The 25552-nt window shown below is 43.6% G+C and overlaps 1 protein-coding gene across 6 annotated transcripts in view; it reads right to left on the reverse strand.

Moving 5' to 3' along the window:
* Window positions 1-2516: 2516 nt before the first annotated feature.
* The window catches only part of Rapgef4 (Rap guanine nucleotide exchange factor 4), a 292946-nt gene continuing 269910 nt past the window's right edge, over window positions 2517-25552 (reverse strand). For all 6 annotated transcript variants that reach the window (XM_029474006.2, XM_029474005.2, XM_029474008.2 and 3 more), the window contains 7 exons: window positions 25087-25265; window positions 20705-20795; window positions 18387-18437; window positions 17540-17627; window positions 17107-17171; window positions 7163-7217; window positions 2517-3738 (listed from right to left, as the gene is read on the reverse strand). In XM_029474006.2, the coding sequence (XP_029329866.1) occupies window positions 3611-3738; window positions 7163-7217; window positions 17107-17171; window positions 17540-17627; window positions 18387-18437; window positions 20705-20795; window positions 25087-25265 (657 nt within the window). In that variant the 3' untranslated portion in view covers window positions 2517-3610. The remainder of the gene's footprint in view (window positions 3739-7162; window positions 7218-17106; window positions 17172-17539; window positions 17628-18386; window positions 18438-20704; window positions 20796-25086; window positions 25266-25552) is intronic.

A 25552-nucleotide genomic window follows, 5' to 3' on the forward strand; every position in this document is an offset into this window, starting at 1 on the left:
GTTTGCAAGTTTTAAAATATTAACTACTTCTCTTGAATCAGGAAGGGTTGCCTGGCTACTACGGTATACTTTTCAGAGTACTAATTTTTTTGACCTCATCCTTTCTACCCTGAATAAAGGAATTTAATGTATTTCTATAAAAGCCAGTTGTAATTAAAACCTCTTATCTTTATTTTATGTATTAATTGTTATTCTCATTTGGGAGACCAGGGTAATACACATGGGAGAATATGTATTAATTTTTAATAATGTTGAAAGTAAATTAAAATGAGGTTAGAGTGTGTCAGTCACCGTGGAATTGGGGAATGGCGCCGGTGAGCACAGGATAGCAGCTTATAAGGACTGTAGGAATAAAGAAGAATAAGATCAAAGCAAGGAAGAATGAAAATCACCCTATTAATGATATTTATAAATAATGTAGAAATCTATAACAGTAAAACCTTTGCAGCTAATTGAGGCCTATGATATAGTGAAACATTGAACAATCACCACTATAGGGAAATTTATTTTGTGATTTAAAAACATCATTGTGTAGTAAAATCCGAGGCATTGTATGTGTGTACTTATAGGCAGACATCAATATTGCATGAAATAACTATTCTTTAGGGCATTGAAATATTATATAAAGAAACACTGAAAGCCATTTACCTGGTTTAGCATTTAGCAAGGTAGGTTTTAATTGTGGGGTGTTAAACAAAATTTAAATGGACTTCTCAGAACCTTTAATATATTAATGAGAACCAGTTCTGCTTTGCAGTGGCCTCCAAACATATTTGAAGATAGTGTCTTTGTTTTCTTGTCTTCATGGTTGTGTTTCTGCTGCTGGATAAATAATGTGAACTTGTAAGACTGGTACAGTCTGGAACACACTCTCACTATGGAAAAATAGACTTACTAAACAAATAGGCCCACAGGGTAAAGAATTGTAGGTATCTCCTTAAAGCTTCACGCTCAATAGTATGGTGCCCCATGCACACAGTTCCACATCCAGTGACTCTTCATAGCAGCAGCATTTCTGGCTAAAAGGTGGTGAGAGGGGTGAAGAGAACATGGCCTACCCATCTGTCTCAGTCAGGGTTTCTATTCCTGCACAGACATCATGATCTAGAAGCAAGTTGGGGAGGAAAGGGTTTATTCAGCTTACACTTCCACATTGCTGTTCATCACCAAAGGATGTCAGGACTGGAACTCAAGCAGGTCAGGAAGCAGGAGCTGATGCAGAGGCCATGGAGGGATGCTGCTTACTGGCTTGCTTCCCCTGGCTTGCTCAGCTTGCTTTCTTATAGATCCCAAGATTACCAGCCCAGGGATGGAACCACCCACAAGAGGACCTCCCACCCTTGATCACTAATTGAGAGAATGCCTTACAGCTGGATCTCATGGAGGCATTTCAACTGAAGCTCCTTTCTATGTGATAACTATAGCTTGTGTCAAGTTGACACACAAAATCAGCCAGTACAATTGCCCCCTTGTCAACTTGACACACAAACACATCACTATTAAGCCTCAACCCTTACTTTCTTATTTATCCCCAAGATCTAAATAACTCTAAAGGTCCCACAGTCTTTGCAAATTCTCAAATATTAAAATTTCAATCTCTTTAAAATATCCAATCTCTTTTAAAATTCAAAGTCTTTCTACAATTCAAAGTCTCTTAACTGTGGGCTCCACTAAAATACTTTCTCCCTTCAGGAGGGAAAATATCAGGGTACAGTCACAATCAAAAGCAAAATCAAACTTTAACTGTCCAATGTCTGGGATCCACTCATGATCTTCTGGGCTCCTCCAAGGGCTTGGGTCACTTCTCCAGCTCTGACCTTTGTAGCACATACCTTGTCTTCTAGGCTCCAGCTGCCTGCACTCCACTGCTGCTGCTGTTCTTGGTGGTCATCTCATAGTACTGGCATCTCCAAAACACTGCAACTAGGCTTCACCAATAGCCTCTCATAGGCTCTCTTCATGGTGCCAAGCCTCAACTCTACCCGAGAGTGCCAGACCGGGGATGGCACCACCCACAATGGGCCCTCTCCCCTTGATCACTAATTGAGAAAATGCCTTACAGCTGGATCTCATGGAGGCATTTTCTTAACTGAAGTTCCTTTCTCTGTGATAACTCCAGCTTGTGTCAAGTTGACACACAAAACCAGCCAATACACTAACACACAGGGGTCAGCCACAAAGCAGAATGGGACTATGATACAAGGCATAACATAGAAGAATCACAAAGACATTGGGTTAAATGAAAGGAGCCAGACACCAAAGGCTTATATCACATGATTCCAATTGTAGGAGGTTCAGAGCAAGCTCTGGGCAACAAAAAGTAGATTAGGGTTGCCTGGGGTTAGAAGAAGAGTGAGAGATGAATACTAATGACCAGCCCCTCCACACAGCCACAATCTGATGTCAGTGATAATGGTTTTATGCACACCACACAATAAATAAATGAAAAAAAATTCCAGGACCCACAATATTGAAAGGTAACACTTCCTGTATCAAAGACACTAACAATAAAAATATTTGTCAAGTATATTTAATGAAGATACTGGCTGTTATTTACAGAAGAGATATGTACATACAATTCCTATACATTAAATGTGGTCTAATTAAGAAAACAGAAAAAATGTACTCCAAAATTTCATACTGAATAAAATAAATAAAAAGGAATTATTTGGCACAATGTCTATTATGTAGCAAATAAATAACTCTACATCATTGACTGCATAACCTATTTACAATCTATCTGAAAGTGCAAAACAATTGCTGAAAATTAAGATTTTTGTAATAACATTTAACTCCAGAAAATATGCATTTTTTCATCAGTAACAATAAATTTGTAGTGGAAACGTTTTTAATGCCCAGGAAAATATTTCAATTTTGAAAAAAATGTTTTGTGCATATTGTGCTCTTCTGAAATGTTACTTTCTATCTTCACGCTGGCGATACTAAGAACCTTGTTGTTTCGTAGTGGCATTCTTATGTTTGCAATCCTGATTTGTTAGTTTTTAAAAGTTACAATGTAAACATATTAGTCTATAGATCATTCCAAAATTACAGACGAAACAGCCATAATGTTTCATAGTGTTGTGGTGAGGTTCCATTCCTTCAGAGGTTAGATTATGAACATGGAGGAACACGATGTATAATTTGGACTTTTACGGTATCCTCAATACCCTCCCCAGACCCCAGACCCCAAATAAGGTGCTAAGTAAACAATTCATTCAATTATATCATCGCCGGCGCATCCGAGTGAAACCTATCTACGTATGGCACAGTCTCATGCTGCAAACAGCCTGGGAAGGGATGTCAGCTACCCTGATGTAGCTCCCGCCAAGGTTATTTCTTCACGTGAGCCTGGTGCTGGCGTGCCAACAATGAAGGAGGGTGACTATAACTGATGATTCCTAAGCTACAGCATGGCAGCGTTAGACAAGTCAGATCGCTTCTCCTGTGTGGTTGGAAAGCAGGATGTAGCCCCGAGGGGCTCTCAGGATGTGTCTCTTGCTCATTCTGGAGAATTCTCTAGTAGCAACACAGTCAGTAGTAGCACACACAGCATTTTTTGAAAGATTGTGGACTGGAGACAAAACATCACTCAGGGCACTTCAGATGTCTATGGCCTGCGAGGCTCTAATCTGTGTGACATCTGTGATAAAGTTCTCTGGTTGTCAATCACATTTAATTGCCGTACATAACTCCGGACATCCTGATGGTTCTTATTAGCTTGAGCGGCATCCGGATCTGTTAAAAGAATAATAGCAGGCGAGTTGGCATTGGGTAATATCTGCATGTGAGATGTGGCTTTATTCCTCCCCGCGACTTATTACATTTATCATAATACATTCCCTGGGTTCTGTCAAGACCTTTCCACACACCATTCACTGGAATATTTTTACTTGGTTGGTCCATCTACTTCCTTCTACTCTCCAATTTTCTTTCCCCTTCCCCCTGGAATCATCTCTTTTGATCATTTTCCTTTGCATTGCACACACACAACACACACACACACACACACACACAGGCACCAAATAAAAAGGGAAGCATCTGTCTGATGGCCCTGGTGATAGATGAAAATTGTTTTTCCTTCCTGGCTCACCTCTATGTCTCACACTCTGACTCTACCTCCTTTGATCCAGATGAGGACTAATGTCAAAGATGGAGTTTCATTAGCAACTCAGAAAAGCACTTAACATCATGACTGATCTGAAGCCAGCCAGTGGGCACTGGTCCTCATAGGCCCCCTTTGCCTGCATACGTATGCCCAGCACTACTCCAGCTGTATGCCCCTAGGCACAGCTTGAACTGGGTAAGGATACCTTCTGGCTAATTGGTGACTTCTAGCAAACTTTTCTTCTCTGACATGACTTGCTCTGAAAGTCCACTGACTGTTTTATCTATGGATGCGAGTACCTGGGCTATCAAAGAGGTAAGTGGATTTATCCAAACCAGGACTCCAAGAAAATCTAATGTGCATACTTCCTACACACCATATATATATATATATATATATATATATATATATATATATATATATATATATATATATATATATATAAGGAGGAAGGCCAGATTTAATAGCAGAGAGGGGAAACTGGAAGCAAAGCACCTTGGGAAGTGGCTACCGAGCTCCTGACTGCCATCACCTTGTAGGGATCTGCCCAGAGTGGCCAGCGGGACCTTCCCTTCCCTTCTATTCCTTCCTTTTTCTTTCCTTTCCTTTTGAAACAGGGAATCTAAATTTCTCCCCTGTAAATTTCTCCAAATTTTAAATCAAGACTTTCCATACAGAGAAGGAAATGTTTAAACATAACCCAGACCTCGGCTGCAGTTCGTGGGTCCCTCTCCCAGGGCTCAACTCACTCTTCTCTAGCAGTAACCGGGAGTAGCCAAGCTGGAATCTGGACTCTGAACCAAAGTTCTTCCCTCCCACCCCTACGCTGCTTTCAGAAGTCCGGTTGCTCCTGTTAGCTCCACCCACTACTCCACAAGACAATTAGACCGCCATCTGTGTAAAGGGTTGTGGGGGGGGGTGTGAAGCAGGTCTGAGCACAGAAAGCAAAGAAGGCCCCTGCTCGCTGTAAGAAGAAACTCATCAGTATAATTATCACATATAAATAATACCACAGTGAACCACAGAACACATTGTGCTTAATTTCCTCTGCTTCCCACTGGCAGCGTACTCTGCATGTACAATATACTGTAATTACATTGTACATAGCCCCACGATGTTTATGAATCTATTCCTATAGTTTTATCTATAGATTGTTGACTTCAGAGCCTGGCAGCTGCTGTTTACGAGCACTTGCTGATAAGTTCAACAAATGCAGTGGAAATTTAAAAAAAAAAAAAATCCCCTCACTTCTCTCAAAGATGTGGAAGAATGTAGAATTTACTGCCGAAGAGGCTGCGGAACAAAGCCGAGCCTATTACTGCTCCTGTTTGGCTCTGGAACCCCCCCCCCCCCCCCCCCGCCCCGGAGAACCCTTCTTGAGGCTCTGAGCTCTCATTCAGCACACAGGGTTGTTTGCATGGAATTTCGAAAACAGCTCCAAATCCCCAGAAGGGCTGTGGATTTTGGTTACAGAGCTTGTTGTAACTGGTACTTTCTCTCCTCATTTTCAGCTAATCTATGGCTGTCTTTTGCACACATAACACATTATTATAGGAAAAGATATGAGACACTTGAACTCAGGAAGAATCCACGTAGAAAGGCTTGGCGACGTGTAAGACCATTCTCATTTTTAGAAGCACAAGGGCATGGTTGGTTGAATTAACTTTTAGAGCTCTTCTCACTCCGTAAGCCGAGACTACTTTCTCTAATTGTTTTTTTTCTCTTGAACATTAAAAAGAAGAGGAGGAGCAGGGCGAGGAGGAGGAGGAGGACGAGAAGGAGGAGGACGAGGAGGAGGAGGGCGAGGAGGAGGAGGACGAGAAGGAGGAGGGCGAGGAGGAGGAGGAGGGCGAGGAGGAGGAGGACGAGAAGGAGGAGGACAAGGAGGAGGGAGTAGTTCTGGCATTCTGTTAGCAAGCTCTGGCTTTGGGCCAGAGCTACACTACAAAGAGCATACCACTGTGATTATTAAAACGAGAACCTGTCAGTCTCTACTGGAGAGGATATTCAGGTAGGCTGCTGTCACATCTGTGTCTTCTTGCCGATGTCAGTTCTCCAAAATGACTCACATGATGACATTAGCACAAAACTTCCAAGGGTTCGCCTGCTCTCTCCCAAACCAGACCGGAGGCGCAAAGCCCTGGCTCTTTTCTTCTCTTTCCTTTCTTTCTTTCTTTCTTTCTTTCTTTCTTTCTTTCTTTCTTTCTTTCTTTCTTTCTTTCTTTCTAAGATTTATTTATTATATGGAAGTACACTGTAGCTGTCTTCAGACACAGCAGAAGAGGGCATCAGATCTCATTACGGATGGTTGTGAGCCACCATGTGGTTGCTGGGATTTGAACTCAGAACCTTCAGAAGAGCAGTCAATGCTCCTCCCCGCTGAGCCAGCTCACCAGCCCCCAAAGCTCTGGTTCTTATCCCAAGTTCTAGGCCTGGGGAGAAGGCCTCACTGATCTAACTTGCCCTGCTGGTGTTACGAGGAAACCTAACTCCCTACGGGTTAAAATGGCCATTCGTCAATAGTAATATTTCAAACATATGAAAAAATAGCATGGGTGTTCAGGACATACACCCAACATTCAAAAGAGCACCTGAAATACTGGCGATGTTGTGTAGAATCCTGCCATAGGACTCTCTGCATCCTCAGAAGACAGTAGCTCTTGCCTTTCCCAGTCTATAAACGATAGTACTGACTCACTGAGGGCTGCTGGGCTTCTCAGCATCGAGCATGAGTCACACCCGAGGACAGCTTGGAGGCAGGCTTCTGTGGGCCTTTGCAGCCTACCTGTTCTCGCTACACCGAGATGAGCAAATGAATTTCCTTCAAATTCACTTATTAAAATAATATTCTGACCCTATTTTCTAGGGTTACAATGCAAATATAGTTTAGCCTTACAACAGCAAAGCAAAGTTCTTAAACCCAAGGCACACGTGGGCTTCACGGTTCATGCTGTGTCACATGCCGTCCAGACTCCCAGAGTGCCTTGGAAGTCTCATTAAAAAGGACTTAATCACCACCATGTCCATGACGGCATGCAGTAACTCAGAACTTACTGAACGGCTGGCTCCTGTAGTACCGTACTGTTCTGGCAGTGTTTGCAATCATGCGCTGTAAGGAATTAAAAAGAAAAGGGAAAAGCGAGTCAGTCAGTTTAGTGTATAATCCCCCTGGGGTGGAGGCAGCATCATTTATTCCAGCAAGACTTGGTATCACAGGAAACAGCATGTTCTGGAGTGCTGAAGGCAGCTGGCTGATGTGGAACTTGCACGATGGCATTAAGAGGTGTCCCAGTACAAAGCATTTGCAGGTAACGAATATTCATGACTTCCAGACACAGGTCTTTGTCTTATTGTGTGCTTGCTCCTTGGATTGTGAAAATGCAACTCTGTCTGACACTGTGCTTTGACGCTGGGAAACTGTTCCCACCATCCTTTGAAACGGTCTTGGATCTGAAGGAGGGTTAGCTTTCAAGTTTCTCCTAGTTAGCAGGACTCAGCAGTGAGGTGGTAGATTCCACTGACTGAAGGGGAAGTCAGAATATTCTCCTTGAACTGTTGCTGCCCCACTATGCTTCCCTGACCACCCCCCCCACCCCGACCATTTTTAGAGTCAGCAAAATTATCAGTTTCAACCCAAATTTTGCTTTCCTTCCTTCTTTCCTTTCACCTCCTAATTTATAACATTGATATGGTAACCCTATAGGAAATCAAAATGGTAAGAACAAAGTAAAAAATTGTGTAGGAAGTAATTCAAGGGGTAAACTATTTTGGTACATTGCCTTTTGAATATATACATATACATATATATACATATATATATACATGTACATATATATATACATATACATGTACATATACACATACACATACATATTCATATTCACACATACATATATACATACACATATACATACAAGCATATATACATATATATGCATATATCAGATAACAATACAAAATAAAATAATTAACTGTATATGTATCATTTGGCTTTGATTTTCAAGACAAGGTTTCTCTGTATTGCCTTGGCTGTCTTGGAACTCACTCTATAGACCAAGCTGGCCTTGAGTTCAGAGATCTGTCTGCCTCTGCCATCTGAGTGCTGGGATTTAAAGGTGTGTGTATCACGGTCAGGCTAGCCTTCTGATAGCTTAAAAATAAACATGCAGATACATTTTTAAAAAATTAAGCCACACTTTATGCATGCCTTGGTTTTCACTTTCATATTACCCAGTGGTTATTTTCCATGCCACTTGCATTTCGAACAGTCTTGAGACCGACTATAGCTCAGTTGGCCTATATTAATTTTGTCACTAAGCAATCTTAATTTCTTAAGTATTGGTCACAATAAAAACTTAAAAGAGTGTATGTGTATACACGTGTGTGTGTGCATATGTGTGTGTGCCTGTGAGTATGTACATGTGTGTGTGCCTGTGAGTGTGTGTATATGTGTATGTGTGCCTGTGAGTATGTACATTGTGTGTGTGTGTGTGATACTGACACAGAAGAAGCAGGGAAGGGCTGGGGAGTGTGGCTTAGTGGGAAAGCAATTTCTGAACATCCGAGAGGCCCTCAGTTCAGTCTCTAGTACTGAAGGGGCAGGGAAAGGACACCCCACCATGAAGCCTGGGAACCAAGACCTCGGTCAGACTCCCAGCAAAGGCTTAAGCACTATTCTTTTGCCTGGATTTCCTGGTTCTTTGCTTATGGTACTTCAGCAGTAGCTTGGCTTTGAGGACCCTACATATGTCTCTGGACTTTGTTTTTCAGCTTCTGAAAGGAATTGAAGAGTCCAATCAGCAGAAAAAAATTGAAAAGGCTCTACCCAGGAAAGGTATTCTCTGATTTCTACGGTTCGATATGAACCTGCTTTTCTTTCTCATAGGCCCTTGGCTTACCCAAGTATAAGAAATGACTTGGAGAAAAGCTTGCCATGTAAAAACAAAATGACAGAAGAGGAGTCGGGGCCTTACACACGTATGTGCGCGAGCATCTGGGCCTTACTCACGTAAGTACATGGCGTCATAATGTGAGTCGATGGCTTTTGCTCGGAAGGTTCTGACAAATGAAGGTGGCGCATGTCTGCCTGAGACACTTCCTCACACACAAAGAGGCAATCGGAAAAGTTGTTCAAACTTCACTTTCAATAAAGGGTCCCCCCAAACCAGCAGGACTGTTGATCAGCATGAGAAAGAAATGACAAACACCTCCAAGGAAACGCAGTACACAATGTATAATTAGCCTCTGATATATGGAGCCCCAGAATAAACAGTAACTATGATAATCTCCCTGCTAATTTACTTTATGCTGGTTTTTCCCTCCTTTAAAGGCTTTGCATCGGAAGGGCACAAGTATATTCCGTGTAGAATTATTGTAATTCTTCAGATATTGAATGGAGTATAATTACTGGAAACCCCACGGAACGCTGCCAGTATGCCCCTCTGAAGAATAATAAAACAATTAGCACAGGTCAGAAACCTCTTCCTATACCATTTTGTAGAGAGTAATTGTTCTGCTTTTTAGTTTTGAAAGATAAAACATTTCATTCTGACTTTAGTTTTAGACTACTCTTTATAGCTATCCTCTGAGGCTTCATAATTTTTTAGCTCATTATGTAGTTTAAAATGTGAGAACAATTGTTCAAATCTGTAATTTCTAGCCCCGAAGTTCATTTTACCTTTCTAAATCTTTGATTAATTTTAACAATGGTTTTAATTTTGACGTATCCTTTTAATTGTATTGCCAAGATAACTTCAGCTTAACTTACATCCAAAAGCGGGCTTTATAAGGAGGTCCGTTCTTTCCCTTTGTGAGGTCCGGACAATAATGTTTAATGGTGTGAACTCAGTGATGATACGTGAAGCCCCACTATCATAGCTGGCCAAGATCTGCTTGTAGAATGTTTTCAGGAGGCTAAAAAAATGGGGGTGGGGAGGCTAGCACCGTGTTTTATCTTCAACCTCTTTGGCTCCCATGGACACATTTAATATTTAATATGCTAGTGTGTCTTCAGAGATCCCCATCCCCAACCATTTCCAGAGTCTATAACACCTTCTTTAGGCTGCCCGTAAGCCATGGGTGCCCAGTGCTTGACCAAACCCAGCAACTGGAACAGATCGTTTCTAAAGCCAACCTTCTCATTTGTAAACATTTCTGACCTAGAAGTCTGATGCTGTTTGGTGTTAACGTATTTCTCCTTTTACCTTTGGCCCACTGAGCTCTGGAATATTAACAAATAGGTTAGTTCCTCAGACACATAGAAATCCCTCCTTCGGTCTTCTCCAACTCATCCTACACAGCCACAATTGATCTTTATCCTGCATTTTCTTATAGGATGCTTTGGCTTCTCCTAGCCAGTTTCTACCTTGGCATCTTAGAGTGCAGAGAAATCACTTTCCCCTTCCTCGATCTGGCTGAGTTATACATCTAAGTCATAATTTGAATGAAATTATGTAACTGACATCTGTTCAGCTTCAGAGACTGAAAGCTCTCCACCCGGCTCACTGGGCTGCCGTCGGGACGCAGCTCTCAGCTCTGCAAATGTGCAGGGTAATTTGGGGGACCAAGGTGAAGGATTTTACATTTGTCTCCACTAAGACACAGCCAGGTAGGCTTTCTGTCTCCTGTGTTCCACAGATGTCACTCCATGTGGCATCTTCAGTGGCAGACAAAATTATTCATTGTTGAGCTCAGCTGAGGTTGGCCGAAACTGGAGTTAAAGACACACAGGTTTCATTATCCAACTGCCATAATGGGGAGGGAGCAGAAAAAGTTACACCCGGAGTTCAGAGGTCTTGCCAGAGCAGGTTGGCCTGCCTGGAGCCGGCCAGGCAACTCTATGATGCCAGGCTGGGGGTGGGGGTGGGGGTGGGGGCTAATTACTCCAGAGCAGAATGTCTTGGCCTCTCTTTTCCACCCCACCTCCTCCCCACGTCCAGCAAAGTTGAGTGTTATGACTCATATTAGTAACCAAAGTGATTGGTAATTTGGGGTGAGTGTGGGGAGACCACAGGCCCTCAGAAGGGGCTCCAAGTTGGTGGGGTGGACAGACCGAAAACCTGTCATACCTGAAATGATTCTTTTGAGGGACTAGTTCTAAGTGCCAGCCTTCGCAGCTTAATTTGCATACTTAGCGCCTTGTTTGTACAGGGTTGAGAAATAGGTCCAGCTGAGGCTGAGGGACTCTCCTCAGAAGGACCCACCACAAAAGAAGGAAAAGGAAGGAAAGTAAGAAAAGGAAGGAAGGGGAGGAGGGAGGGAAGGAGGGAGGGATGAAAGGAAGGAAGGGATGGAGGGAGGGATGGAAGGAGGGAGGGAGGGAGGGAGAAAAGAAGGAAGGAAGGAAGGAAGGAAGGAAGGGAGGGAGGGAGGGAGGGAGGGAGGGAGGGAGGGAGGGAGGGAGGGAGGAAGGAAGGAAGGAAGGAAGGAAGGAAGGAAGGAAGGAAGGAAGGAAGGAAGGAAGGAAGGAAGAAAGTAGTAGTAGTAACAGTAGGTAGTAGCAGTGCCTGAAACACTCAGTAACCACACCCGGCCATTTATTTCTCTTTATAGCTGAAGGCAGCGACTTGGAAACAGATCTCCTTCTTGAGGCCTCGGTGAACACTATGGAGACCAACTGTGCCTGTGCTTCAGCTCTGAGGTCACAAACCTGACACAAACATTCCTTAAGCTCTGAGGCAGATATTTATCTTTGGACCCAGTAAGGTGTGAGGTGCCTTGTTCAAGGCCTCGGCCTTATGCGGTCACCAGCCTGTGGGCTAGCCTTTCAGGAGCAGGTTTACCCAACCACTCACATGTCCACACCCATGCGCCCCTGGCGCTACCTGCGGGGCCTCCATGCTCTCCAGCTTTCCCAGTTTGCTCCCACTCGCTCTGGTCCTTGCACGGGCTCCCGACCTGATGCTGAGGAGGTACAGGCTTACGTGTCTAGTGTTCAAAGTTCAGACTAGCAGGCCTCCAGGCAAGCTCACCTGATACTGTAGGCTCCGACAACACCAGTCAGCTTCCCTGGGCTTAGGTCTTTTGGCTCCTCAGCTAAGAGCTCCCTGGTGAGGAGGAGCAGCTCCTGGGAATTAGGTCTCTCCTGACAAGTGCCTGTTAGAGCTGTTTTTGCTTCTCCTTCTGCTGACCTCTAAGATCTTGAGCCTTCTTATTCTTCTGATTTTGATTTTCGAGTAAGATCTTGCTATAGCTCTCTTGTCTCTTCTGCCATTTCTGTTTCTACTGCTTTGAATCTCTCTCTGTCTCTATGTCTATCCAGTGCAGGCTCTGTATCCATGCCTAGCATGTATAAACTTTTACAATGGTAATAATTTTATTCAGACTGCTATATCTTCAAGACAAGAAACTTTTTCTTTCTCCATAAGTAGGTGACGAAATAGTCTTTCTACTTCAAAGATTATGCCATGGTAGCAACCACTGGATGTGTGCAGTAAGGCCCAACTTCCTGGAACTCAGCCAGACTTCACTGTAATAATTCCTGAAGAAGCCTGAGCATTGTTTCCAGTGGTGGATCTTTATATCCAAAGAATTTGTGACAAACCAACACTCATCTACCATCCACAACATCCACAGTCTATTGTACATAGGAAAGCCATGGGGCATCACAGTTCAGACACACATGGAGTGCAGTATGCTTCTCTGCATACACTGAAGGCAAATGGAAGGACACTGAAGGGCAGAGTACCATGCAGGGAAGAAAAGGAAAGAGGAATGCCCATTCAGGAACAGAAAGCTAAGTTAAAACATCATCCCAGGATGAATCTCGGTTTTGCAAAATGCTGTAGGACACCCTCATTAATTCAATTTCTAACAAATAGAAATGCTTCTGGGTATTACAAAATCCTTTTCAAATGCCCTTCTTCATCAAGTCTAGCACTGGAATATCACTGGACTATCCTTATATTTAATGCATACCTGGAATATATGCATACTATTTCTTGCATACTTGGAATATACCAGACACATTTATGGATGATGTTTGTGAGATATCAGTGGCCAACACAGAGAAGATCCCTTCCTGGTCTACGGCCCTCGCCTTCTAGTGAGGTGGACAGATGAGGAAAAGCAAAGATGACCATCTCAGACCGTAAGAGCTGCTCTTCAGGCTGGACCACGAGGCAGAATGTTCACGTGACTGAGCACTCACACAGAGAAGATGCACAAGCACAAACTGAACCAGGGAAAGGAGCCAGGCACGGGGAAACAGGGAAATAACACTCAGGCAAAGGGCCCAAGGCTGCAATGGCAAGAAAGAGGATGGCTTTGCCAGCTTGGGCTATCTACAGAGCTGCAGTCTGAGACAAAGCCTGACGGGTCCCTGGGGCAGCACGGCTGGATCTTACATAAAATCAATGGTTTTGTCTGCTGCTGACATGGCTGCAGGAACTTCCCACCATCAGCTTCATCGGTGCATGTCTTTATTACTCTCATGGCCTTCATTTTAATATCTTCTGTTGTTTTTTGTTAACATTTAATATTTCATGTGTCTGTAGCTTACCTTTACAGCAGCATACAGTGACATCCTTTGCCTGGGCATTCTCATCCGTTCTGTCGCTCTGTTCTAGCGTGCATTTTAGGAAAATGTGCATTTGTCTTGGTCTGTGCAGTCTATATAAAGTGTAAATTCCCAAGGCATTCCTATAGATTTGCTTTGGATTGAAAAGGTCTTAGGGACCAGGAAGATTTGAACACTTAGATTTTTACCTAAAGATTCTTTTTCCATAGCTCCAAGTAACAAAACCAATGATCCCCTTTTAGGATATTACTGGTGTTAGAAGCCGCATTGTTGCAAGTTATAAGGGCATGCCTAGAAATGCCAAACCGAAAGGACTCAGAACATTTCTCTTCTTTAATAAGCTCCACTCATGTTTCCAGAAGTCTAGAAGTTTCCTCCATGGCTCTCATTCCAGAAAAAAAAATGAGTAGTTCAAAATCTTATTCTTAAGTAAATATACCTAAATATGGGTACGTCTGAAATAGAATCAGCCCCATGGTACAGCAGTGCTGTACCTATCAGCATGCTTTCTGCAGCTGGGATAGTGGCAGGCGGCCAGTGTGTTATCCTCTAATCCATTGCGAGTCTACCTTCTGAGTGTTATAAATATTCATACATGCCATAGAAAGCTATAAAGGGCTTTATTCAAACATTTTTTTGAATACCCCTTTATGCTTCCCCCAAAAGAAAGAATGCCTGAAAATAATTTTTTTTGCATAAGGATAAGAATGTGAGTTCTCCTTTGTTCATACTCAAAAATCCTGAAAACCAATAAGCAGTAAATTCTCTAATCCTCATTTCATACCTCAAGGGTGAAGACGCTGAAAACACAAACAAACAAACAGCGTTGGCACGCTGGCCTGCTGTGCCTGTGGAGGCCAGCACCACAGAGAGGTGTTGGTGGCCCTGGTTGCCCTTGGTGACTTCTGCCCCTGCCAGGGGCTCCCACTGGGGACACAGCCCAGCAGGTCCACACACACACAGACTGCCGACTCTGCTTGCACCTGGTCTTTGTTGACGGATGCCTGACAAGAACCTAGAGCATACAACATGTCTTTCTCCAAGGCACTTAGGGCTAACTGTAGATGAGGGTGACAGTAGTGGTGCCCAGAAGAAGGATGGGCCAGCTGGTGGGAGAAAAATGCTGGAAAGGTAGCCAACACTGATTGATCAATGTTGACTGATAATGTCATGTTGATAGGTCAGGTTTAGAAAGCCAATCAAATCTATTTTGATTTGAACTTATACTTAGTTTTCTACTAACACCTAACTTGTGGAAGGGCATTTCTGAAATGACTCTGTCTGGTAATATGATTTATCAAATAAAATAAAGCTTAGAAAGCTGCTGGCACAGAGGGCAAAGAGTGCTTTCCCAAAATCTTCCTCTCCCTCTCTTGCATAGCAACAGAACCCTTGATTTTTAGTGAGACGCACTGATCCCCCAAATGAGGGCTAGGATGCAGATGTGACGGTGGGCCATCATGGACCGCATGAAATCGGAAGAGAGCCGAAGCCAGGGACCTTTGCTGTTCCTCAGAGTGGAGCTACAATATTCACTTGAGACTTTGAAGTGAAAAGAAATAAACTTTCTGTGTTTCTAAACAATTATCATGATGTTCAACCTGTCATTGACTTGGGCTTGTGTGTCATAGCTACAATGCTAGCTTAAACCATTCGGTGGCTATGAAACAAACATGGCCACCCAGAAAGCAGAACAGTAAGGACCTCTTCCCTGACTGCCTAACAGGAAGGAGTTCACTACTGTGATCCTGGGGTACAGACATGAGGAGCCTCCTCCTGGTCATCTTGACTTCCTCTGCAGGCTGTGGAGAGAAAATGGCTCTAGAAACTCAGAGATAATCCTCAGCTTCCCCATCCGATGACCGGCACAGCGAGCACTGCCTTTCTTGCTTGCTCTGGGCCACACAGTTCATATCAGCCATCTCAGGTCATAAAGTCATCTTATTACTCTAGGAATCCTAAGTTCCCCATCTCTGTGTCTGAGTATTTTATAGCTCAGTGGTTGGCTTGGCTGCCTCTAGGTCTTAGTATGTTCTGCATACGTGATTTAGAATTCCTTCCTTCCTTGAAAATGCTTGGGAATGTTTAATTCTCTATGCTATACAAGTAAGCAAAGAATTCTTTCTTTTCATTAAAAAAAAAAAATCACCAAACTGACACCATAGCAGAGATGTTCATGTCCTACCTTTGGTATATGGGGGAGAAACCACTGAGAAACCATTTACCCATGGGTGCAGTGTCTTTGAGGAGTGTGTGTTTATATCTGTTTCCTCAGTCTAAAACAGTAGGACCTACCAGCCAACGCTGTGCACCTTATTGTAAACTCATAGTGAATGAGGCTCAGCCTGAGCCAATGCACAGTAGGGTGTTTCAAATAATTCTGCAGATGTATACACTAGCTTGATTCCAAGCAACAATGAGAATTTCAGGTCTCTGATAAGAACTCTCTAGTACTTTCTGACTTACAAGAAGACTCATGCACCAGGACCATCCATCTGCCTAGAGACGGATAAAGCAGGCATGAGCCCCAATTTTTTGTTGAGGAAACAGACTCACACAGAAGATGAGGAACAAAGGGAACTGGGTATTGACCCTAAAGATCTCTTAAGTTCCAAAGCCAGAAACACGCTTGCATTGTAAAACCTAATCTTGGGCAAATGTATACGTCCTGGGAAGTGAAGCTCTACCATTCCCCGTCTCCAGGATGCACACAGCCCAGGGATTTGGAGAAACTGTGGCATTCCATTGACATGGACTGTGTAGCTAAAGAAAGGCTTTGGCAGGGCCTGCTTTATTGCTTCACAGGAGATAAGAAAACAAATTTCGAAGTACCTTTGCCAGACTCCCTCTTCTCTGGGTGGGGGTGGGGTAGATAGAGGAGAAGGGGCTGGAAAATATGGAATATGAAAGTGCCAGCTTCCCATTTGTTCCCAGCATTTCATTGTTGTTATTGTTATTGTTGTCGTTATGGTGATCTCCAAGTCTCCAAGTCCCCTCTCTGAACTTGAGTGAACTTTATGAGACTAAGTAATACATTCAGATTAATACCCTACAATAAAGATCGGCGGTAGTGTTGCCTCTTTACCTACATGCACTCAAGTCGGCCCTGGCAGATAAACATTTCAAAGGCATCCTGGGGCAGTCTAGCTAGCTGCACAAACCTTACAAAACAACGAGAAACACAGAAGTCACTCTTGAGCGTTTGTGCGTTTTAACAACAGGCAGCGGAGGGACAGAAACACACGGCATAAAAGCCAACTGCTGCTGTGAGCCCCAGCACAAATACCATTCAGCTCCACAAAAGAGAGCTGACAGCAAAAGACGGAGCCAATTTGAACCAAATGTTTCAAAACTCCATTCTGTGTAGCTACCTTTGTAACATGGCAGCATACACAGAAGTTATTTGCCTTATTAGTACAAATGCAAATTTCATTTTAGAAAAAAAAAAACATTGTAGCTAAGGTTATAATACTGCACGTACCATTTTTTCAAAGTTTACTAGATTGTCAATGAACGTCTTGTTCCCCTCATGAGTAAATGTCATATCTGTAAAGAAATAAAAGCCACATTCTAGTCACTAACGGAAATATGTCACACTGAGAAAGTACAATAGCACCATTAGCATATGCAGGTAGATTTGCATAACACTGTAGTTGGAAAAGCTGATAATAGTTTCTTTTATGTTAGGTGTTTAACTTTCCAAATCACTTTACCTGAGGTTAGTAAAATCTCTACCCGTAAACCCTTTTCACTCCAAAAGCGTCAAAATCATGGGCTTTTCATATCGCAGTGTTCCCACCTTCCCACCCCTTTAAGAGACTGGGGCCCAAGAGCAGGAGCCAAGGGAGGCGGAAAGACAGAGGGCCTTCTGGTGTGTGCCCCTCCCGCCTGGCCTGGGTGTGTCTTTAGATTACCTTTAATAAGCAAGGGCATGAAAGGGATGAGAGGGGGCTCCAGCTTGGCTGCTGTCAGCCTGTATGCCCTGTGGTTTCTGGAAGGATCCTGGGGAGAAAACAAAAGTGTTGAGTGAGGAGTGATACATGCCACACCCCGTTTTTAACCTCCGCAGCACACAAAGCATCCCACAGCTGTGTCTTTGGGGATGAGATGCTCAGGGAGAAAGGCAGATATTTAAACAGGTTTGGTTTGTTTTAAAAACAACTTCACATGCGGGTGAGACAATACTGTGCTGTTTATTTCTGTTCTGGTTTGAAGGCACCCACAGGAGCCAAGGGGAGGCATCCCTCTGAATACAACAAAACAAACTGTGTAAAACAAACCTCAACAGATCCCCGACTCCACGATGCCCCACCTCCTTCCCAAAGGTCGACTCCCTACCCAATGCTCTGGCATAGCCAGTCCTAACTTGCCCCCTGAACCATTCCTTGCCCCGCAGCAAGACCCAGTCACCACTTTCCTGTCTGGTAACACCTCCCAGACAACGGGGAGACATAATTTTGGCAAGCCAAGAAACATAGCTCCAACCCACAGCCACCTGAGCAGTGTTAGGTAGGGACCCCATCACACTGCTTTGCTAACTTACACAAATTGACCTTATGTGGGACATAAGTCCTTTTTAAGTTAGTTCCTGAGGGTGCCATTCATTAGTCAGACATGCTTGTTTTAGCAGCACTAAAAGGGACCATAAACTTCTTAAAGTCATACAAGGACGGATAAAATTTCTGCAATGAGAACTTGAGCTAATCAGAAATTGGATTAATGTGGACAGTGAGCAGGGTCAAAGAAGCTACTGTCACTTACCATTAAGCTCTCAAACTCCGCATAGAACTTCTTAAACTTGCTCGGCAGTTTCTGTTAATAAAATGGAAATGACACACGCATCTGTCAGAGTCTATATCTAGATATGGAGTGTGTGCTACTGTTTCTAAGGGAAATGCATTTCCTCTGGCTGTCCTGGAACTCACTCTGTAGACCAGGCTGGCCTCAGAAATCTGCCTGCCTCTGCCTCCCAGGTGCTGGGATTAAAGGGGTGCGCCACCAGTGTCTTGGTAGTGGCCATAGCCAATCCAGGGGAAGGCTAGCAACACCAGCAGCCACTTTTGTTGTCACAGCTGCGGGGGAGGGAGATGAGGATGGGGGCGGGAGCAACAGGAAATGCTTCTGAATACAGTGGGCGTGGCCAGAGACGTTAGTTCGGTACCCTATAGTGCACAGGCAGTCCTCCACCACAGGGATTTGTCTTCTCAACTGTCCATAGAGCCAAGGCCAGCAGTCTTAGCATTTCATCTCAGGTGGGGGTTGCTCCCCGCTTCAAGCCCCTCTTCTTACTGTATCCTGTATCTTGCCTTTTGCCCACTGACTGACACTCGTTCTACCGTTCTTCCGTCCTCTGAGACCTTGCACCATTCCTTCCCCTGTTCACGTGGCTACTCTGGCGCTCACTGAAGCTGTGTGAGATGCCCTTGGAAAGCTTCCGTCAAACACAGAGAAATGACCCAAAACAAAGGAGCTCGTGAGTGCCAGCTCAGCGTACAGAATTCCACGATCACACTCCGCCGTAGAAAAGAAATGGCTTATACATTATAAAAGGCGAATCTTTTCTGTCAGAGACACACGGTGTCAGAAATAGACTTGTTCGTAGACTTGTGGTCCTCTTATACCTGTAAGGGACTGGCCAATGAGCTGTCTTCTTCGATGACAATAAACTGGTCGTTTAGCTGGCTGCACCTAGGGGCCTCTGAGGCAGCACGGAGGGCCCAGAGTATTCCGTCTCTCTTCCCGGCCGCTGTTGTGTGGAGCCTACAGTTGGCCTCCATGGGCCCTCAAACATCTTTAGAACTTTTTTTCCCTCCCTGACCAACTGATTTGGACTCTGTGTGGGGGCTCAGAAGCCAGAGATCCCCCACTGGGATTCCAAACTGGGATGTGCAGACTCTCAGAGGGGAATCCTAGATCTCTCGAGACTCCAGGTAGCTTGGGCAGTGAGACGAGGGCACTACACAATGGTCTCGCTGTTTATTATTGGCACACCAACGCTGTTCTCTCCCTGCCTGGAAGCCGATCCAGCTGCGTGGCTCACAGGCCTCTCTAATTCCCTCATGCCTATATTCAGGGGATGAACTGCTGTGTGCTGCATCTGCTGGGAATTTTAAGAGAAACTCAAGACAGGAGGACTTGCAAGGACCTGCCCTATAAACAGTGGAGATATTTAGGAGAGTCAAGGGAAGAAAATTGTTTCAGGAGGGAAAATGGGCAGGGAAATAACTTCATGGGGAATGTGGACTCAGAAAGCTGCTGTCAAGCACCACGACACAGTAGGTCTCAGATAGTCTTTGCCGTCGTTTTTTTTTTCTGCAGTCCCTCTTACACATGCTTGTTTGCATTTGTCAAGAGTCTATTTTTGTGAGTATGCTCTGTTAGAGTTTACTGTTTCTTCAACCATGCCACATATAAGGGGTTAAGCACATTCCAAGTTCTAAGCGAATGACACTCAGAGGTGTCTTTGAACCGACCATGAATCACTCATCCTGTTTGTTTCAGACATTCACAACACACCTGTTTCACTTTAGCTTCAAAGACAGTCCATGCCAACTGTTGCTCCTCTCTGAGAGGGAGGACTCGCCAGGTGGTTATGGGACATACTCCTTGGCTCCCAACAGCGGGCCTCTTCTGGACTGTTTCTCCCAGAAGCAAAATGACTACTTGGATAAAATGGACCCTCTACCCTCTTTCACTTAGAGGTAAGGCTCAGGATAAAAGCAATAAGCAGACGGTTTCAGAGACAACTGAACCAGTGAGCAAAGTGACCTTTGCAGCCAACTGAGCAATAGGGCAGACCTGGATTTAGGATTATTTATATTGTAGCAATGGAAAAGCTGAGGTTCCCCCACACACACACACACTCCCACGCACACTTCCTCTACCTGGACAATGTGTTTTTAAACTCTCACTCTGAGGTAACTAGAAAAAGGAGACAGGTCGCCCCCCTCTAAGGGTCCCCACCTTTCACATTGTTATACCAGTGTGAGTGCTGTTTCTATAAAAAAGCTCACTGGTGAGCCTGTGTTTTTATTCCTAAGGCAAAAGTCCCAGCTGGACGCCAGTAGCGGCTTTCTTACCTCCCACGTTAGTGCCAAGCGGCTCACGGCCACATTGCTGAGTCCCATGACGATGGCGAAAAAGGAATTTAGATTTTTGTACTCCTTGCAGCTGAAACACAAGAGGCACGTGGTTAAGTAGCATGCCACTTTTGAGCAAGATTTTTTTTTTAAATAGAGTTCTATTTTCTGATAGTCATTAATATTTATCAGGACTCGTTTATATGAGCTGGCAATGACAGATTTAAGGCACTGCTGAAGTTCTGCTTGGGTAACCATGCTCTGCGGCTCGACAACCCACACTAGTTTTAGAAAGTTGATAGTTTTGGCCGTTGAGGGTTTGGTTTTGAGAAGTAGTTTAAATTCACCTCCCCTAAGGGTTGTTATTATAATCCTAAATTTGCTAAACGCTGTAGTGAACCTGGAAAGGGTTGGGGAGACACATCCCATGGGATTAGAAAAGGGCAGGCAAAATGATTGTAGAACTTGATACTTGGAGGTAGGTACTCTGACCTGGCAGGTAGGACGGGTTAAGGATGTCACAATGCTGTGGCTACCCTGGTTCCTCTATGCTAGTGACACTAAATTGTTGAAAAAGTATCAGCTTACAAGGCCTGGTCCTGTGGGCTGAGCATTTGTTCTCCCAAGTTTGAAGGTGGGAGATGTCACATCCATAACAAAATAACTGTATTTTTAGTTTTACTGATATTGGTAAGGTTGATAATTTTGAGTCTGTGTTTATATCATTATGAGTATTTACAAATCTATATTTGAGAATGAAGCACTTGGATTAAACCTAAATTCTTATTAAAATGCCAATGTTATCCCAAGTATTTGATACACCTGATGGCAAACGACCACACCCACACCCCCTAAGTTCTTCATTCCAGACCCCTAAAAAGAAAAAGCGTTTACTCCTAATAAGCAGAAAACTTTTCACCACTCAGCAATACGGCTATATAAGTTGACTGCTATCATAAACAAATAATGTTTGATCTATGCTCCAAATGCAAGGGCACCCACATTCATAAAAGAGACGTTACTAAAGTCCAAAGCACATATTGCATCCCATACAATAATAGTGGGAGACTTCAGCAACCCACTCTCAACAATGGATAGACCATGGAAACAAACTAAATAAAGACACAGTGAAACTAATAGGAGTTATGAACTAAATGGATCTAACAGATATTTATAGAAATTTCATTGTAAAGCAAAGAATATACCTTCTTCTCAGCACCTCACAGTACCTTCTCCAAAACTGACCATATAATTGGTCACAAAACAGGCCTCAATAAATACAAGAAAATTCAAATAATCCCATGTTCCCTAACAGATCACCACGGACTAAGACTGGTCTTAAATATCAATGTGATGGTTTGTACACTCTTGGACAAGGGAGTGGCACCATCTGGAGGTGTGGCCTTGATGGAATAGGTGTGACCTGGTTGGAATAGGTGTGTCACTGTGGGCGTGGGCTTAAAACACTCACCCCAGTTGCCTGGAAGTCAGTCTTCCACTAGCAGCCTTTGGATGAAGACACAGAACTCTCAGCTCTGCCTGTGCCATGCCTGCCTGGATACTGCCATGCTCTCACCTTGATGATAATGGACTGAACCTCTGACCTGTAAGCCAGCCTCAAGTAAATGTTGTTTTTTTATAAGACTTGCCTTGGTCATGGTGTCTGTTCACAGCAGTAAAACCCTAACTAAGACAATCAACAAAAACAACAGAAAGCCCACATACACATGGAAGCTGAACAGTGCTCTACTCAATGATAACTTGGTCAAGGAAGAAAAAAGAAAAAAATTAAAGGCTTTTTAGAATTTAATGAAAATGAAGGCACATCATACCCAAATTTATGGGACACAATGAAAGCAGTGCTAAGAGGAAAACTCATAGCTCTGAGTGCCTCCAAAAAGAAACTGGAGAGAGCTTACACTAGCAGCATCACAGCACACCTGAAAGCTCTAGTGCAAAAAGAAGCAAACACACCCAAGAGGAGAAGACGGCAGGAAATAATCAAACTCAGGGCTGAAATCAACCAAATAGAAACAAAAAGAACTATACAAAGAATCAACAAAACCAGGAGCTGGTTCTTTGAGAATAGCAACAAGATAGATAAGTCCTTAGCCAGCCTAACCAGAGGGCACAGAGACAGTATCCAAATTAATAAATTCAGAAATGAAAAGGGAGACCTAACAACGAAATATATCTTAAAATCATTATTGTTTGAAAATATTAAAATCATGTTCTACAAAATAAAAGTAAATAAATAATGTTTGAACAAAACATTCTTGCAGAAGGCTCATTGAATGGTTGCTTTGGCTGCTCATATTCAACTCAAAAAGTAGCCACGAGCCGTTTTTTATATGTCATGGCTGTGGGGAAATGTACTTTAGAGGAGTTATGGTGGATCGGCTCACACACGAGAAAGCAAGCAAGGATGTCACAATGCTAGGGTAGTGGCTCCCAGAACAAGGGCCAGCATCTCCACGTGCATAACTGGCCTTTGCCTTGTGTGGGTGACTTGGAGATAATAAATCCAGAGCTGCAGACCTGCTCCATTTCCAGCTTTGCTTATCATTCAAGGCAAGCCAGGAGATGACTTTCTGTCTCAGTTTTTTTCTCCTATGAATACAGGACTAAAGCACCTACTCCAGCTCTGCCTCTTTAATTTTGCTAAGCTCCAGGCTGGGCCAAGAACTTAAAAGAAAATGCTGCAGCTTTTCTAAAGACAGCAAGCAAAACAGATGCTATTGTCTACCTCAGTGGCTCTCAACCTTCCTAATGCTGTGACCCTTTAATACAGTTCCTCACATTGTGGGGACCTCCGACCATAACATTATTCTGTTGCTACTTCACAACAATCATTGTATAAATTGTAATGTAAATATCTGATACGCAAGATTCCTGATATGTGACCCCCAAACGGATCGAGACCCAAAGGCTGAAAACCACTGGTCTACAGGCTTCTGTCTATTCTTGTAGACTCAGGGTTAGGAAAGTCTAGAGTCTAATAACTGGGTTGAGTGAACAGGTTCATTGTGGGACAGCAGCCTCAGCACAGGGCTGAATATGGCTAAATAGTCAGCAGCTGATTTGCAGGAAAGGCCAAGTCTACCTATATAATACAGAAAGAGTCAGGAAGATAGGGGATACATTACAAAGGCAGAAACAAACAAACAAACAAACCAAACAAACTCCTGGGTGTTTTGAGAGCCTTTTCTGTGTTGCCTGTTCTGTTGTAAACTGACAGGCAGGTCCTCTCTTCCTTCCTGCTGCACTTGGCACCAGCAGGCTAAGGTGAAGGGAGAACAAGCTCTCTGTGATGGGAAAGCTCACCCTGTCATAGTTTCCATAAGCCACTCATTCCAAACACATGAAGGCATCTATCTGCTCACTGCACAGAGGCCGTCTGACCGCGCCGCTAGGGAAAGTGGCCGCACTAAACCTTTCTTCAAACAGCCAGCTTTCCCAAAGGCAAGGCAAGCAGCTCGTGGATTCAAAGGAGCTGGTATTCTATTGTCTCCTCGAAATCTGGCAAAACAACTCAAGGCATTTGGCAAGCTGGCTTCTATAAAACACCAAGCCGCTTTCCCTTCTTTGTTTAGCTCTGGAAATCAAGAGAGTGTGTGGGATCTGAACTGTTTGTCTCAAGAAAACGCCTGACTGGGGTCGCTCGTTCTCCTAACCTCCCCGAGCTCGGGCTCTGCATTTAGAAAGGGAAGGAGTCTCGCAGCACAAGCCACATTTAGCTTTTTTATTTTTAGCACTGTGGTGATACCAAAAACATGGAAGTAAACAGGAGGTTGTCAAGCATATCTAACTAGCAGGAGAAGATTAAATTCATGTCAGGGAGAAACCTAACTGGCCCCTGCAGTAAATAAATTGTTTCCCAAGAAGTGCTTTTAAATAGAATATTTATAAGATGTTTGCTTTCTCTGATGTGCATGGAGATGATTTCCTAGTGCCAGGTTAGCTGGCCTGTATGCGTTTTTTTTTACTGATTTTATTCTGCCTGAGCTGTGAGCTGTTGTTCCAGCATGTTCTACTGCCCTCTACTGGTGAGAACGTGTTATGTGCCACATCGGCTTCCAGAGCCTTGCAACCAAAGTTTCTAAAGGAACTTTTGTTGACTTCAATAGCATTCTTCAAAGGGGGGTGGGGGGGAAATCTGAAGAGTTCAGAGCAAAACACACCCCCCTTTGACTCCAGCATCAGTACTACAAGATGTTAATTTATATATTGATGCTAACTATTTAAAAAGCTAGAGGACATTCTTCTCTTTCAAGAATTCAACTGCTGGTTGCTCTTACGCCCGTTTCTCTTTGTAAGGTGTTTTCCATGAGAACAGAGTGCAGGGACATTTTTATTCTTCCTCCAAAGTTAAAGACACTTACTGAGCCGCTATCTTGATAAATTTTTTCAAAAGCTGAACACGTTTGCTGAGCTGGGAACAAAGGCAGACCTCGGTGACAACCCAAAACTGAATTTCATTAAACCTCCTCAGGAACAAATCCAAGTTTGCCGTGGTCTTTTTAAAATTATGCCTTCCAAATGTGTGGTAGATTAGCTCCAGCTAGAACAGAAAGGAAAACAATTTTACTTATTTGTTGGCTTTTAAATCAAAACGCCAGCCTGGCTCCTCCGTTTGTCAGGAAAGTGTTCTATCAAGCAGCAGATGTGAATTCAATCGCTAACCCGGATGTACCTTGTCATATAGATTTGAAGGGCTTTCGTGAAGCTTGTGGAATATATAAATATAAACTAGGTGTTATTGGCTTAATAGACTCTGGAAGACATAGCATAGCATCACAGAGATTTTTTTCTTTAATACTTACGGGTTTTATAAGCTCAGCATGCACA

The sequence above is a fragment of the Mus caroli genome, unplaced genomic scaffold, assembly GCF_978045245.1.
Source record: "Mus caroli unplaced genomic scaffold, Mus_caroli_1 scaffold_2, whole genome shotgun sequence".
Taxonomy (NCBI): Eukaryota; Metazoa; Chordata; class Mammalia; order Rodentia; family Muridae; genus Mus; species Mus caroli.